This window comes from Camarhynchus parvulus, chromosome 2, assembly GCF_901933205.1.
Source record: "Camarhynchus parvulus chromosome 2, STF_HiC, whole genome shotgun sequence".
In the NCBI taxonomy this organism is placed as follows: Eukaryota; Metazoa; Chordata; class Aves; order Passeriformes; family Thraupidae; genus Camarhynchus; species Camarhynchus parvulus.
Window position 1 is genome coordinate 59,673,036 of NC_044572.1, and position 19,631 is coordinate 59,692,666.

At 40.8% G+C, this 19,631-nt stretch overlaps 1 protein-coding gene across 1 annotated transcript; it reads right to left on the reverse strand.

Moving 5' to 3' along the window:
* Positions 1-593: 593 nt before the first annotated feature.
* On the reverse strand, positions 594-13,151 carry MRS2 (magnesium transporter MRS2). The gene is made up of 11 exons (XM_030963915.1): positions 12,947-13,151; positions 12,661-12,734; positions 11,119-11,155; positions 10,413-10,525; positions 9,825-9,998; positions 9,049-9,179; positions 8,241-8,357; positions 5,435-5,587; positions 4,209-4,326; positions 3,330-3,443; positions 594-2,357 (listed from the first exon to the last, which is right to left on the reverse strand). Exons 1-11 carry the CDS (start codon positions 13,149-13,151, stop codon positions 2,247-2,249), a joined length of 1,347 nt encoding a protein of 448 aa, XP_030819775.1. The 3' UTR covers positions 594-2,246.
* Positions 13,152-19,631: the final 6,480 nt, after the last annotated feature.

Genomic DNA, 19,631 nt, shown 5'->3' on the forward strand with positions numbered 1-19,631 from the left:
GACACATATGTGTGTTTTCTCTCTCTTGCCTCCTTCACAAAGGCAAGGCATTATTTTTATTTTAAATAAAATTGCACAGAATTCTAAAGGTCATACTCCAAAATTAAACACCTCAACTTACCTTCCTAGAATTCTCTCTCAAGGATGTTGTTCTAAACAAATCAAAAAAGGCAAGATGAACATTAGCTTGATTTACAATGCATTCTGGTATCTATTTTGAGGACTTGTCCAAATAGCAGAACACTTTAAAAAAGAAGTTAAATCTGAACCTCGTGCAAGAAGTAACAGGCTACAACTGGGATTGCAGTACTTATGTTACAAATCTGTTAACTGTGGTATGAGGCAAAACAAGCAGTGTCCTTTTAAGGGCAGAATAAACATTTTCTCTTGAAATCAAAATTGACAAAACCAGTAGGTTCTGTAGCAATTCCATTCTGAGCATACACTCTCCACTGGCTTTCTTCTGTGTATGACCTCCACATAATTTTATTGCACTTGACGGCATTTTGGTTACTTGAATTGTAAGAAAAACTTTAAACATTTGCCTATGTCTTCTACAAGATAAAAAGCAGTCTTGTAGAAGACATCTTTTGCTCCATGTTTTTATTGTGCTTTGAGTCAGTTACGTACAGGTAAAGAGTCAAAAGGAGTTCACAGAAGCCTCCCTGCAAAAAAGTTTATGAGAAAGCTTCCCTAACAGCTGCACCAATATCAGTTCTGGCCTAAAGAAACTACAGCTCATTTGAAAATATCAGCATCTATCTCCCTTCACACACTGAGATTCCTGGGGTTTATCAGCCAAGGTATGTGAGTAATTGTTTTTTTCCACTGGACTGCTCAGTTGGGTGATTTTTTACTACTTTACCTGCTAAGCTTAAAGGCTGCAAAAAACTCAGCTAAAAAACTCAAAAGCATTACAAGATCATTATCCTTCTCACCTTCTCATGCCATTAGTATCTGTACTTAAAGTCATGTAGAGAAGAACTGTTGGAAAGTAACACATAGAACTGACTTTAACCAAACCAGAATCACAGGCCTGGACAGCTTTAACTTACGAACCTTTTTATTTCCATCTTTAACTCATTAGTCCTGAGAAGAATGTTCACAGCTACAGCTACTGTCTTTTCAACCCTGCTAGTACAATGATTTACATGGAGCTGCTCACTGTGTTACAGATAGATTAAAAAATCCCAAAGAAGAAATGGACAGTGTGACGTGATTTAGACACATTTCATGCTCCCTCTACAACCTGAGAGAAACCAGTGGAGAACTACACCCTTAAAGAGAAGCCCTAAGAACAACAGAAATAGTTGCCATAAGGCTTCTACTCCTTCCTTCAGCCCATCACAGGACAACAGGCTTCCAAACCTTTAACTAACCTGGCTACTTACTGTGATGCAGGCTAGTCCATGCTTTGTCTTGGAGAGAAAAGCACAGCCCACCTTAAGAAAAACCAACAACCCAGCTGATGATTTTTACCAGAATTTGAATTATGGCAACACAAGGAGGTGTAAACTGCAGCTGTATCAATGTGTGTTGAAACAGTGTCAGATGGAAAATGCAAGTGGGCATTATCCATAGGCCCGTTTGCCCTGTTCCTAGAACTGCTGTTTGGAGCCTAAATTAATTGTTAAGGAATATACAAGATTAGCAGCTAAATTTCAAAGCCTTTTATTGCTCCTTTTTTTCTCACTGCCACCAATCTAGAAGTCATGCTTCACGAGAGATACAGGTATGTTTTTTGCTTTGGAAAACCTGTTCTCTGCAATTAAATAGGGCCTTAAAAATCCATTCAAGAAGTCACTCTTGGGGTGGATTTTTCTTTGAAGTCAGATTCCTAAATCTGCAGTTCAGAACCAGAATTATTGATCAATCCTGACTGCTTCCTTCTTTAAGCCAAGAATTCTGTTCTCTGTATGAAAGGCCATAAAGCAAAGCACCATTTGACAGAAACACTACAAATGAGAATGCCCAAAAAGTAAGTACATGTATGTGGTACAGAAAACTAAAGGCACATACATGGGGTGGAGGTGAAACTACTATAGAAAGCATTTTGCTATTTGCCCTCATGTTTCTCTCCTTATGTGCGTGAGCATTAAAAATGTCATTGTAGGTTTTTGGCACAAAATATATATTAAATTAGCAAGTTTAGAAATTCTTGCAGTTTTCAATAAGGAAGAACAAATACAAGGAAAGAGTCCGAAGTCCACCCTGTAACAACGAAAGTCTCTTTGTTCCTGCTGTTCCTACTGGTTTGTTAATGTGCTTCTGCTCAGCCCAAATGTTTCTCCTTTAAGACTGGTCTTTATGTCCACTCTTCCAGCTGCTGGTTGGGATTTTTTCAAAGCTGCAGGAACCTAGGCAAGAAACAAAACAGCCTGATTACATGAGAAACTGCTCTATATGTGGCAGAAGGAAGTAAGGCTCCACAGATGCTTGAACCCTGATTTTGCTCCCCTTATTTTCAGAACAGTGTCTTTGGCTTCTCCCTCCCTAATAGCTCCCAATATCTTTCTCCAAGTCAGTCAGTATGAGCTGGACTTTGTTTTGAACTACACTTCAGGATATTCTAGTAAATTGTAGCCATAGTCAACAATCCACAACTACTGCCAGCTGATTCTTAGTAGCAAAAGAGGAGAGGGAAGAAGGGGAGTTTATCTGAGCCTCCCTTTGTCACTTGTAGCAACTTAACTTTTGACTTTACTGACATGTCTGCTATAAATATTACAGTGCAGAGATGAGGTAGACAACACAGTTCCACAAGTCCTGGAAAGTGCAGTCAATAGGGAAAATGACCATACATGCTGATCAGAGCATGGTCTCTTTGGAAATCTTCCTACAACTCGGTACCCTCAATGACAAAGATAACTGGTGCATATGTAAGAAACTATTACAAACTTCAGACTGAGAGTGAGGACATGACAACCACAGCATCATTCTCCAGAGAGATGTTACAGCTAGTGCTCATCCTCATCATCCTTTTAGCTCCACTTACTCTTTTACAAGTCAAGGACTATGGATCCAGAGTTAGTATGTGGGTAGGAGGACGAGGACTGCTTCTATCATTAGCCCCAGCTCTCCTTGGGCTTCCAGGTGAAAGTAAATACAGCACTTCTCATGGAACAGCCTGCAGCTTCACTTCTGCCCAGTGCTGGAGCTCCCCATCTCCTTCAGTCCAGCTAGGGAGCACCTTCTCTGTCATGGAGCAGACCCTGAGCTGAATTTTGCCATGCTTTGTAGCCTATCCATCTAAGCCATCTTATTTTCTGCCTTAGGAATGGACTGTACAAGCAGAGTGTGAGGCAGAAGCCCCAGCCAGCCATACGTACGTGAGGAGGTAGCGGAGGATCCAGGTGCCGCCCAAGGAAGGAAAGTAAGCGCCGCCAGATCAGACCACTTCCCAGAAACATAATCCCTGTCACCAACCAAAATATCCTGGGGTCCTACCAACAGAACACTCCCATTAGTCATCCAATTATCTCTCAAAAAAGGGATTACCCAAAGATAATCTCTCACTCCCCACCAGTGTTTTCTTCCTTTATAAGAGGAAGCAGTAAACTCTCCACCATCAACAGTCAAACCCTTCCTTGGAAAAAGGGCTGTTTCACAGCAAAGCATTTTATTTAGGATCACTGTACTGTATTCTGTTACTGTTCCTTGCAGTTTTCCTTCCTTCATTGGAAGTTTGAAAACTTAATCCTTATATTTAACTGATTTGAAAAAGGAAGAAGTCTTTGCTTTGTTTGTTTGTTTTAAAGGTGGCATGTGCAGTTTTAAAGTTGTACCCCCCAGATGGTACTCCTTCCTCCCCAGTTTAGGTATAAACAATTACTGACAGTAAAGTACTTCCTCTGATGTGCTGGAAATGCCCTGGCTGCTTGACAGATACCCTTGTATCTGGAAGACAAAGCTGCTCTTGTCAGAATAGATGATCATTAACAAAACTTTAATACTACTTTATAATCAACTACTTATACACCCAAAAATTTGTATTCCCACTTCTTTTCCATGGACATGACACAGAAAAAAGGCTGCAATACAATACTGTGCAGTTTGCCATGCAGTAATTTGCTTACAAAAGAAGTGACTGTATGAACACATGAATCCCTGGAGCTTTGTCCATGGAAAGAATGAAGTTGTACCAAATATGAAATAAGCTGTAAGAGCAGGACACACATTTTATGATAAACGCAGGACTTGTTCCTTACCTCTTCAAGGGATGACTCCAAGTTCATACCAAATGCAACTCCTATGAGTCCAAAGAGAGAGACAGAGAAAGTCCCCATGGTCAGCTGCAAGTTCAGCCTCATCATCACATTACGGTGGCTAAAGAAGGGAGAAACATCTGTAAGGGGAACCCAAAAATTTATTTGCTGCCTAAATACTTAAATTCCATATAAAATGCACTAAAAACAGTGAAAGAGAGGAAGTCTGAAAGAGAGGAATGCTGAAATTATGTAACTCAGTTGCAAAGATCATGAAACAACAGTACAAAGAGACTATTATTTTGACATTGCTACATCTGGACACCTTTAAAGGCAGCAGGTTCTGCTTAACCATCATCAGGCTTTCCAGTATTGCTCACTTCTCAGAGGTGTATGTATATACAGAGAAATAGTAAATTTCTGCTGAAATTTGTAACCTCTTACCACCATCTGGCTGCAATTTCTATATCTGTATTCACAATGGACAAAAATTTTTTGTTACCTTGCAAATTAATACATTTTACTAAAAATGGAGTTGCTAAATGCTGCGGGACTACAAACTTCAGTCCTTTTGGGTGAATTTCATATTCAAGTCTTCCACAAGAAGGTTTTTGTGGTTTCCTGATACAGCATCCACAAAGTGCTTCTACAGATAACTCCTCAGTGCAGAGGAGAAAGAATATTAAACACTGACCTCAGAGTGGCACATTCATGCAAATGCAAGCTACAACGCTTTTTCAGTAAGAAATCTGACTAAAAGTGAAAAATGTAGCATTCAAAGAGAAAGAGAAACTTGCTCCCAAGTTATTAATTTTTGTATCACTCTACAGAGTAATAATTAACTTGTCCTGGAAACCTGAGTAGCCTAGCCAGACTCTGGTTAGTAATCTTTTCTGAATAGAATTTTAATATGCTTCTCAATTTGCAGATATTTCCTGTATTGGCTAGCTCCCCTGAAGAGTCTAGGAGAAGGTGGGTTTTGCCACTAGGCAAGATTGCTGCCTAGCTACATAGTTACATACTAATTACACACACTAATTAGGCTATCTTCTTCCTTTGCTTTGTGCAGTTCACGACTAGAAAAGTGCAATACAGCTGCTGTGACTACAAGTCCATTCAACCCTCACTAAGACAGAATTCTCCAACTTTCCTTGTAGTAAAATTTGAGAAAGTCTAGGCCAAGAAAGTCTAAATTCCAGATTTTGGTAATCTAACAGATGGTAGCTAACCTGTCCAGGTTGATAAAGATGATGCTTTCTGAGTCGTCAATCAGTACTCTGAGTTCACGAGCTTCATTTAAAAGATCTTCTGCTTGTCTGTAATAATTCTCCAACAGCAGCTCCATTTCCTCTGCATGGTCAATCCCAGATGTACTCTCCTCACTGCGAGCAACAATTTATATTTTCCTGGTTATATGTACATATATGTATATACATTCATATTGTATAGAAGTGTATTACTGGTCTGTTAAGGCACATAAGAATTGTGGGGAACAAGAATGCTGTTAGACACTACACCACAAAATCCAACTTTTTGGTGAGGAACTCCCATCAGTTCCAACAGCATAAAATAAAATAAATACTTCTACATTTATCAGCACCTCAGCAGAGGAATTCAATTATTTTAAATAGTGAAGTTAACATTTGATGTGCTCAAAGTATGTACACCACCACAAATTTTATTTTTTTTGGATATTAAAAAGTTAAAAAGTTATAAAAATGTTGTATATTATTAAGTTAATATAAAATGCTAACTATTTTGACAGATTAACTTTTTGATGCCCTCAAGTGGTGAGAGCTGGTACCAGTGCAGTCAAAAACTCCCGACAATAAAACAACACAAAGCCAATACACAAACAATTACACAGTGATGGAGATGGTTTAGGTTATATTAAAATGGTTTAGTAGAATCGCATTTGAGCTGCCCACAGCAATTGCTGCAAAGCATTCTTCAGTCCTGAAGCAGCCAAGGAATGACCATCTTCATGAAAGATGCTCCACTCTTAAGTGACTTTTGAAAAACTTTTATCTTACTTCAGAGTGCTACTGCTGGAGCAGCAGCCTTCCTCTGAAATACATGATTCTGGCATTGTTTACATGAAACTGAGACATCTGAGGTCCACAAGAGCTTGGAAACTAAGCAGCAAAGCCAGGAAGATTGTTCATATTTTTTTGTTTTGTGGTATGACCATTTCTCGAGAGAGTCTGAAGTTTTTAATGAATCTCCTCCTGGCATTACTGACTGCTCAAGGAACATCTCTTAAATGGTTTTCCATGAAAATAAGTGGTATGACTTACAAATCAACTCATATAAGCTCCCTGAGGACCTTTAACAGAGCACCTAGTTTTTCTCTTTCTGGGGCAGAAACTGAGTTAGCCAACCTGATTTGAAAGCCCTCCAAACTTTGAGGTTTTCACTGCATGGAGATGAGAGGAGCTGCAGACTTGAAAGTCTTAGAGCACTATCTGCAGTATTACAGATTCAGCTCAAGGTCATACTTGATGAGCATCTTTACATTTACATCAGTTTCTCTGGGGATATACTAAATAAAGACAGCCACAAAGACATGAAAATAACTGCCACTGGATGTGCTTTCATTAACTAGTCTCCATCTGTCTCCTGACTGTTCCACATTCTGGCCTTCCTTCACACAAAGTTAAGAGGTCTGCCTCATCTCTCTGAGCTAAGTTCACCATTCTGCTGCAGAAGATCTCCGACAGCACCTACTGCCTAACTGGCCTCTTCCACATCCTTTCAGAATGAACTCAAATTTGAGTTCACCAAATACCACCTATCAGTTGTATCAATCCTATATCCAAAAAGAGCTGTTCACACGTGGCCAATGTGCCTCCAAATGTGTTGTCGTGGCTTGTGTTTCCTGGTGGGCCTTGTGCATCCTGCAGCTCTTCACCCAACCCCCTACTACCTCTCCTACCCTTGTGCACTGGTGTCTGAAAGAAGGGATGCTTGTGTGTTTCTCTTGACACAAGCATAAGGTGCCATTGGGATCTTTCCTAGATCCCCTACACACTAAGATAAGGCAAAATCTGCCAGCAGACTGTATTAAATCTAAAGGAAGGCTGTGAGCAAAACCGGAAAAAGACCAGCTGCTGACTCAGGAGCAGCTAGAATTTAGAGCTACTTCTGATACTGTTCCAGAAGATGCCTTAGAAATGCAAACCATGTCCCACTTCTGGAACACTGAGTTTCTGCTGCACATTTAGATTAAGCTCTGCAGGGCAAGACTTCAAATCCACACACCATATGAACAGGATTACAACGTATAGGCACTGCAGTCAGGCAAAAGTGTCATTCAGCAACTTCACAAAGTACTCTGGAAGGTAACTTCTGTTGTCTGCTTATATATAAAACACATCTCTGTGCCTGAGATTTAAATACAATTCAGCCCAAAACATATGTGGAAATTGTATACATTATCTTTCTGGTTTTTAGTTTTTATTAAAGTGACCAGTGCTGCTGTTGCTGTGTGCTGTCCTTCACCAGAACCCCAGAGTGCAATAGGATTGTTTCTGCACATACATCTTCTGGAATGCTGTCCTTCAGGTGCCCAAGGTTGCACCAAGGCCTCTTTCTTTCAGGTTCTGCTGGTGAGCAAAAAGCTAGGAGCAAGGTGTTCAGAACACTTCTAGTAAAGGAAGTGTGGAGTCTGACCTATTCAAGGCAAGCTTTAAAACCTGCCATGTTTTGGTGAAACCGAAGAAAATGCTCCCAGAATGTGTTGATTTATATCGAAAAATAACATTTGCTTTTTCTGCCATCATGCTCCCATCCCATCACATACTAAATGATCCAGCCTGTTACGTCAAGAACTATTTGTAACTGTGTAACAATGGAGTTCCTCTCCAAAATGGCGACTACAATGGTTTCTGAAGTAGCAAGCATTAGGGTAGAAAAAAAAATTAGAAAGACTTTTTCCTTCTGGCTTTTAGCAGTAAACATCCAGTTTAGTGTTCAAGTTTTCCTCAAACAAAATCCACTGTTAAAAAAATGTATATGGTTTCAAACTATACATACAACACTTGTGGATCAGTCCATTTTGACAGACAGAGTTCTTCTATTACTTCTTCTTCATCTAAGATCTCCAGAATCGTTTCTTTGAAAACTTTAACATCTGTTTCCAGTTCTGACAAGCTGAAAGAAGAACAGGCAAAAGGTCAAATAATACCCAGTGGCACCAGTAAGGTAATCTCTACACGAGTTTGCCAGCCAGCACCCTCGCCAGACGGAGTGGCCAGGGAAGACTTCCTTGCAGGGTTGTAAGAGCTCCTTCAAAACATGCTCTACAAGCCACACACATAGCTGTGGCAGTGATCTGTCTGGGGACCAGTGAGGTACAGACACACACTAAAGGGCATCCAGATGTGTTTCTGGTTGTATTTGTAAACCAAAAAAAACAAGCACTCTTTCAGCACATAGCAAGCACATGTTTGCACTATCATATGAGAGAGGCCAATACATGAAGGGTAGCATTGTACAAGTAACCTCAAAGCACAGATGTACACAGATTTACAAAGGTTTACATTAAAGGGAAGGTTTTTTAAGGTTTACATTTTCACACAGTTTCATTCTGTTAGGTATTATTTTGTTTTGTCAGATGCTATTTAAGAAGCATGACACTATTTCTGACTCTTCAGAATTTCTTTCCCTTTCCTACCGTATCACAGGTAATTCATATACTGACTTTTACATTTCCAAATAAGATGCACAATCCAGCATTACAGTAATTCAGGAAATTATTATCAGATACCATTTTTCTAGCACTTTAATGCATGCCATTTTCTATGGTCATCTTCTAGTGTCTTCACAGCTTATTCTTAGTTACCTCTTGCCATTTTGCAGAAGAATGTGTAGTTTACTCCTATCCACAGATAAAAGCTTGGGATCCACTAGGGCTTCCAGTGTCTCAAGGATCTGAGGCTGCAAAGTGTTAAGTCTTCCCTGCAGTTTGCTGATCTAGATAACAACATGATCCTTCATAAGAATTAAAATAATTCATTTAGAATGATTTGGGCAACTGACTCCTGTCTCTCAACACAGAATTCACAGTAATAGGTATTTAATACAACCTGCTTTCCAATGCCTGGGAAATACTTCCTATATGGTTACCCCATAAACACGAAGCCACAGTACAAAGCACAATACAGTAACTCATAGAAAGTGAACTGAAACCCAGTGACAACCACACCAGTAAGGCTAATAAAGCTAAAACACTAATGTCTATAAATGTTATATTAGAATTAGCAAGCACAGATTTCTAATGATAGCTAGAAATCTCATCTAACTCCTGCTTAAGAGGCCAAAACCTCAGCACATTTGTGTGATTTTCATTCCAGCTACAACATGTCTCTAGAAAGGAATTCTGACTTGTTTTTTAATTTTCCAAACGATGGTGAAGCCATCATATCCAAATAGCAATTTATTGGAAAGGGAAGGAAAACACACTTACACACAAAATGGTAAGAACTAAGGGGTCAAAACAAAAAAGAGAAAGTGAAAATGCAGAATACATTTAAAAATATATACATGTAAATATTAACACAAGACTAAAGTCATACTTTTTTAAAAAGTCAAACATTTTTAAAAAATGAGATAGCTCACCCAGTACTGCAGAATTGCTTCTATGGCTCGGAATTCAAAGGGCAGGGAATATGTGACTAGTTGACCTTCCCCAGCCAGCTGAGATGCTAGTTCATTCAGGAGCCAGTGTTCCAGACTTAAATTACGATAATCTAGTATCAGAAGAAACTCTGGTGTTATGACAGCCTTCAAGAACTGAAAAAGACAGTACATGTAAGGAGTCTGAAAAAAAACTCACTGAAGATTTCTCATAACACTGTAGCACATTTGATGATTTGGGCTTTGATAAAACCAATCTTCAAATGTCATTTCAGGTAGGAATATAACAAAATCTCATGCTAATTGCAAACAGGCTCAGACACAGCACTGTGCTGATTGAGATGAGGCTCTGCACCAGCCTTTACCTCTGCGACAATGTTAGTAATGTTTCTCCAGGGTTCAACAAGGAAAATGGTCACTAATGTGTACAGCTGATTGCTAGGCAGAGCTCCAAAGACACATTTACTGCAGGACTGCACGTCACAGAAAGCTGCTATTTTCTGGCTGTGCAAGAAAATCAAAGTGCAAGGATGAGACAGGCTTTACACTCAGCTATAGGGAAACCATTACCTCCATTCTCATAATGATCCTGTTGTTCCTGGTTGCAATGCTCATCACATGTTGAAATCTTAGATCTCGAGCTTGAAGACCCAACTCCTGGTACAATTCTGTTTTCTTCTTTTCTATCACGAAAATATTTTTAGATGAAGACATTTAGAGGACAAGCACATATGTTCCAAAATGACATCCTAGTGTGTTACCAAGTCCCACAACAAAACAACCCAGCTATTCTTAAAGGTTCTCCTCCTATTGACGTCTCAATCCAAGTTATTTTCTACAACATTTAAAAGACTGTATTTTGATTGGAAAAATTCTAGATATAAGCGAAAAAGTTGGCCACGACAATTAATTTCACATCAGAAACAAGTGACTCCTTCAAGAAAGCACATATAATCCTACACGGACAGACAAGGCAGGAAAAGTAGCATGGTGGCCAGAAAAAAAAAAGGCAAAGCAAAAATTACCTCCCTGTGAGAGATGGTAATATATTATTTTCAAAATATTACTTAATGTACAAAAACTGTAACAATAGAGATGCTATGAAGGCCCAATGGAAGGCAGGAAAACAGAAGAAATGCTGCAACATCTCAAACATAAACACAGTGAAATATCTAAAACATAATTTTTTTAACCAAGTAGATTTCAATTGGGCTTTTCTGTTCTGGACAAGGAAAAAGCTCAAACAAACCCAAACAGAACTACAATCAAAACTTACCAAAATAGGTAGTATTTCCCTCTTTGTCAAACTTCATCTGGAGGAATGGAAAAAAAAAATTTGTTTCACAGAACCACTATAAAACAAGAAATCAATTTCTAAAAGTATTTGCACTTCCCTAAAATCCAAATGAAAAACACATTATGAAGAGAAAGCAACTTTTATGCTCTCTATTCACAATTAAGCAAAATAATTGCATGAATTGACCACGTTTCACTGTGTTTGTGACCAGTATCATCTGCATGTCCATGTTCCTACACAAACCTTGCTAAGGTGATTTACAGAGGATCAGACTTAGAACAGACTACTTCTGTTGGCAGAGACCTACAATGATCAGAGTTCAGCTGCTTGACCAGTTCAGGGCTAACCAGAAGTTAAAGCCTGATATTAAGGATGCTGTCCAAATGCCTCAAATGCTGACAGCTTGGGATATTGACCACCTCTCCAGGAAGCCTGTTTCAGAGTTTGACTGCTCTCTTGGTAAAGAATTGCTTCCTAATGTCTAGTCTAAACCTCCCCTGGCACAGCTTTGAGCTATTCCCATGCATCCTATCACTGGATGTCACAGAGAAGAGGCATCTTACACCTGGGATTGAAAATTCAGCTATTTGCTCTATAACACTCTGAAAAATTTAAAAATAAAACTTAAAAAGTAAAGATTACCACAGACTGTATGGTTAGGTTTTGCGCTCACATCAAGTATTGCAAAGACATACTATTTAGCTTGTAGCCTGCAACTAAATACCTCTTGTCTTAGCATCTGTCATTCATATTATTCACTTAATGCTCGTATTTCCTAGTAAAATTATTTTCTTGGAAAGAATGCCATTCTGGATTAATAATGAAGTTTAATGTTTTTCCTCATAAACAGTGTAGCTTAATCCAACATTACTGACTTTTAAACTGTCTTTCAGTGAATTAAGCCTACCTAAGCATTCATTCCAGTAGGGCTGCAAGGAGGTTACATAGCACCTTGTTGAAAAGCAGAATGACTGCTTTTTGTTATAAACAAGGGGACCACATCTTCCTTCACTGGCACTAATAATGGGATTTTTCACAATATATATATTTAAAAGAAAACCATAATGTGCAAACTAGGCAGCTTGTAAACAGCCTTTAGTCCCTTTAAAAAGACAGCATAGAGAGAGCTTGTTTTCCACCAAATTCTATGTTTGCTTAGAATTGCAGCTATACCAAGACACAGGACTAATAAGGTAGTAGCAAGCCCTGATAAACTTAAGAAGAAAGTTCTGACTGCAACACTTCCAAGAGTTAACTTGGTTTCACAATTAGAGCCAGAGAACTTCCAGCAGATGCTGGGCCTTAGAAAAGCATTTTCATCAACACTATGTACTCCAACTGGTCCTCAAATCAGAGTAGCTCAAAGCAACAATTTAGAACTTAGGGATGTTCTCCAAGACACAAATCCACTTGTTTTTATAATGCCTTAAGATTACAAAACAACCAACCAAACCAGAGGGGGAAAGCACCATCATCTTGCACCGGCTGCCCTCGCTGGTGGAAATGCCTGCAGGTACTTACCACGGCAAAAACAGGAGACACGCTGGCTAGGGTGGCTTGGGAGCTCTCAGTGGGGGCATGTTGGTAAAATTTACCTGCGGGGAGAGAACACAGCTCTACTTCCAGCATACCGCCCTTGGCACTGAGCCGCGCGGTGCCCCGCTCCCAGGTTCCGGCACACACGTCAGGAAGCGCCGCTCACGACAAGGCCCCGACGAACCCCAACCCGAACCCGACCCGCCCGGCCCGGCCGCCCGCAGCGCAGCTGCCCCCGCCCCCATGTCCCGGGGCCCGACAGGACACTCACCGGCCCAGCGCAGCCCGCGGGCGCCCGGCGGCACGGCCGCCACGGCCGCGCGCCGGTTCCAGGCGCGGCCCGGCGGCAGCCCCAGGGCGGCCCGCGGGCGGGAGCCGCCGCCCGCCGCGCCCGCCCAGCCGCGGGCCGCGCAGCAGCAGCAGCCGCCGCCGCCGCCGCCCAGGGCGCGGGGGAGCAGCGCGGCCCCGCGCAGCATCGACCCCGCTAGGCCCCTAGGCCCGGCACCGCTCCGGCGCGCAGCCGCGGCGAGGGAGGAGCCCGGGCCGCGACGGGGAGGAGGAGCCCGGGCCGTGATGGCAGCCCCGGCGCGGCCTGCGAGGAGCGGGGTCTCGCCGGATGGGGTGGTGGGTGCTTCCGACCCGCTTCTGTATTTCTGAACGCTCTGAGATAAGCCAGTGGCGCCCTAGAAGTTCGTAGCCATTGTTGTGTATATGAAAAATGCGTATTTTATGATTGGCTTTTCGCAAATATTAAAATGAATATTATATGTGTTGTATTAGAAAGTAATGCTGTATTAATTTTCTTAAATAGTGTGGTAAATATAGTTTTAGGTTATAACAAAATGTTAAAATAGAAACTATGCTATGTAAGATATTTTTTTAAAGAAAGGACTCGCACTGAGATAGCAGTCACAGGACATCTAAATTTTTCAGAGAAAGAGAATTTATTGCTCCATTATCAGGAGAAACGATCTTCTTCCCGCCTCACTCAGGCAGGACGATGCCGTTAGGATTAAGAGGAAGAAGTTGACGATGACCAGACAGAATCCTGTGTTTGAATGGAATTTATGCATCATGTATGAGGTGTATGAATATGCAACAGGCTATTGTTTTAAGGGTTAATCCCCTGTTAACGGGGGTCCTTTTTCGGGCTTGTGCTGCCCAGAAAAAGGTACCCGGACGTCTATTAATAATGCCTCTGTGTTGCCTCAGGAGCCCTGTTCCCCTTGAGAACAAAACGCCCGAGGACCCGGCGTAGCTCAGGCGTGGCCGCAGGGCTATTGCCAGCAAGCATAGGTGATTGTCAGCTCTAGTGATATTCAGCTCAGGATTTCAGCTTGCCTGCTTGGCAGGGTCAGCCCAGGGCGAGAGGCACAGCGGACGAGAGAGAGGAGAAGAGGCGACGGAGGTTCCGAAGAGATGTCTTTATTGATGCGAAGAGTCCGGTCTGCACTCGTTCCGACGAGTGGGCTAAAATGTGCACCTTTTATAGGATTTAGGAGGATTGAGATTTGGACCAATGAAGTCCTAACCTATAGGGTTACAGGGATATGCTCTAGGGTGGGGGTTAGGAAGTCAGGAAGTAAAAATGCTGATTCAAATCCTCCAAGGAGCCTTGCTTATGTCCATAGAGACTGCTACAGACGTCCGTAACTCTGTTTCTATTGTCTCATATTGTCCTACTTCAAATTGTGCAAATTATTATTACTCTAATTGTATTACTATTTTTATAACCATTTTATTACTATTAAACTTCTAAAATTTTAAAACCAAGTGATTGGCATTTTTCACACGTATATGCACAGAGCCATGATCCTTCTCACCACCTCACCCAAGCTGTGTTCAATCCCACTGTACATGAAGATTTGTGAGAATGGGAAAAAAAACCCCAAGCACCCCATAAAGCTCATGTGAGCTCCTCTAATGAGGTAGGTCCGAGTTGAAAAGCCAATTAAACGGATAACTGTTCCCAAAGACATAAGTGTTCTTAAAATCCCAGCTCCAGCAGTGCTCATAACACCTCACTGTGTGGGCACACCTTATTGTAGCTGGGATTTTCCCTGCTGCATTCGGCCACTTCCGGATGATCTTCTAAAATACGGGGGTTTTTTCCAAGTGAAATACAGTTTTATCCCCAGCAAATGTCTTGGAATCAAATTTCCTTGCCCTACTTCTGTATCTAAGACAGAGACAACCTGGGTGGTTGAGATGTGAAAGTTTCATTAGCAGCACACCAGCTTCCACTGTTGTATACTCATTTGAAACTGCAGCTTTCATGTGCAAAAGTGCAATGCAGGTAGTAGGGGTCCTTTGGCTAGTCCTGCTGAAGTGTGTAAATTGGCCTGGAGGGAAAGCTTGCATCCAAACCCTGGAGCAGAATGCGTTATCAGAATGTACTTAGAGTACTCATTAATCCTCGGCAGGGAAGTAAAAAAGGAAGCAATTAATGAAATGATCCGTGCAGCGTGGCTGCTCCAAGAGGAAGGCACAAATCTAAACACCAGGTCAGAGTTTTGTAAACAAGGGTGTCACCAAACAGGACAAAAGAAACTTACCCAACACCAATTTGATGTGAATAAGCAGACACTTCTTTTTTTTGGTGCTGGGAACACACAGGATTACTCCTTCAAACGTGTTCTACTTAATAAACAAAATTCATCCATTTTATATACTTTTTTGCCAAGTCATCATTACATAAGTTGTTTTATGTACTATGCATAATACATCCGCTCTTAAATTTAACCTTTACAACAATTGGTTTTGCTAGTTGTATAACTTCATAAATATTCCTACTTTAAGACAATCATTGATCATCTCTGCTGAGCTCTCCTGAAAAGAATCCTTGACATCAAGATGGGAAGTGTATGCGGTTTCCGAGCAGCGTAACTGGTGTGCATGATGGTCTCCATAGTTTCTTGAACAAAACATAAGAAATCCAGTGACTTCTTAGTGAAGTTTCTATGGTTGCATATTTTAAACACAGCACTCCTAACATTGCTATACCTTATACTTTGCTTTTTTCTACTTGTATTTATAATTAAATATTTTATATGATTAAATAAATTATCAGAATATTTATAACAACGCTATATTTACAACAACTCCTTTTCTTTCCTGCATATGACCTGTGCATCTGTATGTTCGTGTGTACATACATTAACATACATAGATGAACCTTTGTTCCAAGTGGATTGACATGCACAGAATCTGAAGGATGGTTTCCGCACACCTTGCTTAAAGGTGACTGACCTCACAAGGAAGTAATTCAATGAAAAAGTTCCTCAATAGTTATGGACAGCATGTATATGTAGACTGAAGCCATCAGATGTTTTCAGTTAAAGGGTAACCACACCTGTCTGCAAATGTTGTCCCTATTCATACTTGAAAAAGCTGAAATCTACTCTAAATGGAATATTTTAGCTCTAGTTTTGGTTAATCTCAGCAGGTGGCAGTATGTGCAACGCTAATTTAATCTCTAGGATGTCAAAGATACTTAATATTTGTAAATAGCAGACAGCACAGAAAATACCTCAGGAAGGCAGGAAAACAGTGCACACTATTGCTGAAAATTAATGGCAGCTTATGTTGGCTCTGCATGTTGGAATGCAGAAACTAGGGAAGCATCTAAAGGATATCTGCCAGAAATTTACATTTAATTAATGTGCAGTACGTCTTACACAGCTGACATTTCACACTCTTCAATAAAAAGGGAAAAGCTGCTGGGTTGATCTATTTGTTTTCCTTTGCTTGTCTGTTTTTCTGTCTGCTAAGACAACAGAAGTGTTGGAAATAAGATGATGTAACTTCTCACTGAATCTGTACCAATACAAACTCTGCACTGTACGATCCAAGAGGCCAAAGTACAGGTAAGCACTGGCATTGTGTCTCATCACAGCTACATTATCAGCCACCACTGCGACTGTCTGGAAGGGCAGACAATAAGCAAGTGTCACTCTGTCTTCAAAGGTGAAGGCAGCACATCAGTGTGCACTGGCAGCCAGGGACAAGTCATAAAGCACACACACAACGTCTGACTTTACACTGCTGCTGGCAAAAGATAACTGGAGATCTATTTATTGTTGCTCTAAATATCAACGACCTGCTTGTTGATTCCACTGTCAGGTATCTGTCCTGCAGTGCTGACCTTCGGGAGCTGTTTGCTGAATCTCATCAAAGAAATAGTGGGCCAAGCTCATCTGCTGTTTGTTGAAGAGGTTCACTTGTCAGAACCCAAGAAATTCCTCTGGCTGACCTGGAGGGCTCAAGCCCCTGCCTGGGGCACTCAGAGACCTTGGCACAGAGCCCAAGACCTCTGTGCCTTTGATTTAGCCCTTGGAAAAAACAATTACCAACCTTATATGAAGAATTACAAGCCACAAAAGTTTAAGCAGAATGATAGTGAATTTATCACGGAGTGAAAAATAGATTTCTTGGGGTTTTTAGAATGGGGGTTCAGGGAGCAAGATGGAGGAATCTGGGCATGTCCAGCCTTTCTCATTCTTCTTCTTGGCTTCCATCTTCTGCTGTGAAGTTGGCACTTTTAGATTGGTTTAGAGGGGAAGCTCACTGTCTAACATAGGTAATAGGTATTGGAAAGTAATTGTAAATATTGTATACATAGTTTTTAGTATAAAAAGATAACATTGTCTCTGAGGCAGGCAGAGTGCCTCTGTCTCGCTGAGCAGTCCTCGGCAGGTCAGGAGAAAGAATTTTATAGATAAGATACGATAAACAACCTTGAGACCGAGAACTGAAGAGCTCTGACTCCTTCTTCGAGCACTGGGCTGGGAAAAGAGACATGTAAGTATCTCGGGGTCACTCTGACCAGCTAGAGATCCCAAGACTCACTGACAAGGACAGGCATGATGGCTGTTCTTCATTCAGCTAAAAAGAAAGGATAGCTCCAGCACAGGCTTGCTTAGTCATGAAACTGCCATCCAAACCAGAAGCTATTTGTGAGCTTGAATGACACGAGCAACTAGTTGCACTGCCAGCTGAATGTCAGCGCAGACAGGGGACTGCTCTGATTGCAGCCTGGCTTTGTGCAAAGAAACACCAAGGAAACACCAAGGAAACACAAGGAAAAACACACAGAAAGAGAAGGAAAACACAGGTATCATCAAGGGGCCCTTATAAATCTCTGCTGAAGAAAAGCTCAGAAAACTTTTTGGTAAAATTATGGTAAAAAGGCATCTTGGTCTACAGACAATTCTCAGTGTATAACTTCTCCATTTGGTCAATCATTTTTTATAATACAAATATGTGCCTGTACCTATGACCTGTTTCTTCTCCTAAAAGAAATGTGCAATTTTATTCACATTGAGAAAAAAACCTGAAAACCAGAAAAACAAACAACAAACAAAAAGCCAGATTAACAAAAAACCCTACAAGTGCTACCAGACAGTACATAAGTGTTTAGTGGATGATGGGTGCTACACAAGAAGAGAGAGATAGAAAAGACCCCATAGAAAAATTGCCAAAAAAACCCACTCATGTTTACAGTAATTGCTCTCACATGAATGAATCAGGAATACCCAACTGATAATATCAGGTTCCTTGATCAAAGGTAGCTACAGCAACGCACAGAGAATTCTTTGCTTAAGAAGGATGACTTCACTTTCATTACTCTATACCAAGACCACATGGAAGGTATCTTTCAACCTTGTCCTTACTTAAGGTAACCCACTGGAATTTGTTTTTCCATGGAGAACCATTTCCTTTTGTGCCTCTAAGGGTTTGCTAAAGCCTTTTCCCTATGTAATCCTTCAGCATCTTGGCTGCCTCAAGAATACTGTTGGACAGGACCTGTTAGTCAAAAGCTGTGGCTTAAACTGTGATTGTCTAAGGTATTTTTTAAAGCAAAAATACTTGACCATGGTATTCTAAGGAGTTTTCGATCTGGCAATTGAACAAGCAAATGTATTTGCTACAACATGGGCTTTAAAATTTGCAACTGCATCGGTATTTTACCTCTAGTGTGTGCATATGAGCTGAACCACTTGGTATTTATGTGCTTTAAACTGCCAGTCCAGACAGTCTGGCTACTCCAGACTTACAGCTGGGAATAAAGTAGCTGCTTTTGCTTAGTCTGATTTTCTGATAAGCTGCACAGAGTTATTAAGTGTGTTTCTCAGCACTGTGTGTAATAGACTAAGCTGAATTTTATTCTGTGTTTAGAAACTTCATTCTTTTCCATTATGTCCATTTTGTTGGTCTTTTCTTCAGCACTAGGACATTTCTTTCTTCATAACTTTATGTTTTGCTGTCACTGAGCATAGCTGGCAAGGCTCTGCAACAAGCTGCAAAATCTTTTCCTGGTTCTGAAATAGCAGAAGACTCATGACATTCTGGTGCAGAAAAAGTGCCCCTGTTTGATGTTACACTATGTCATGGCTCTGCTCTCATCACATCCCCCAGCATTATGGTATGTTATGTTCCTTGTGTGACCTCAGGGGATCCTGACACGGGACCTGACAGACTTTATGTCATGCACCAACCTCATGTAAGATGACAGGTCTGATGTTTCTCCATCATAAAGAGATTATGTGTCTCTGCATTTATTTACTCATGTCATTGGGTTCAGCAGCTTGACTCCTTGCTGTTGAGAATGTGAGAGGAGATTGTTTACAAGGTGAAACAATAATGGGAATAAAAGGTCAGACCTTGGAAAAGCTAGGAGGAACAAATTGTCATGGTTCAAGGCATTGCTATTATGGACTGAGGTGTCTAGCCTTTTCTTAGCTTTTGGTCAGTGGTTGTACTTAGGTGAGATGGAAAACAAAGATTTTGCCCATCAATTTTAGGCTGTTTTAAGGCTAGCAGTGCTCTGGTACCATTTAAGGGATATTTTTTTGCAATCCATAAAGTGATTGCAACTAGAGTGGCCATAGGTAAAGACCAACAGTATTTTGAAGTATCAAAAGTGTCAAAATGGGTGCACCAATAAAATATTCAGT

Coding starts and splice junctions, on each gene's coding strand:
- MRS2 (XM_030963915.1), bottom strand. CDS start 13,151: ATGCTGCGCGGGGCCGCGCTGCTCCCCCGCGCCCTGGGCGGCGGCGGC. Junction 4,327..5,434: donor ATCTTTATCAACCTGGACAG/GTTAGCTACCAT, acceptor TCCCTTCTTTAG/CCACCGTAATGTGATGATGA. Junction 3,444..4,208: donor TGGAGTCATCCCTTGAAGAG/GTAAGGAACAAG, acceptor TTCTGTTGGTAG/GACCCCAGGATATTTTGGTT.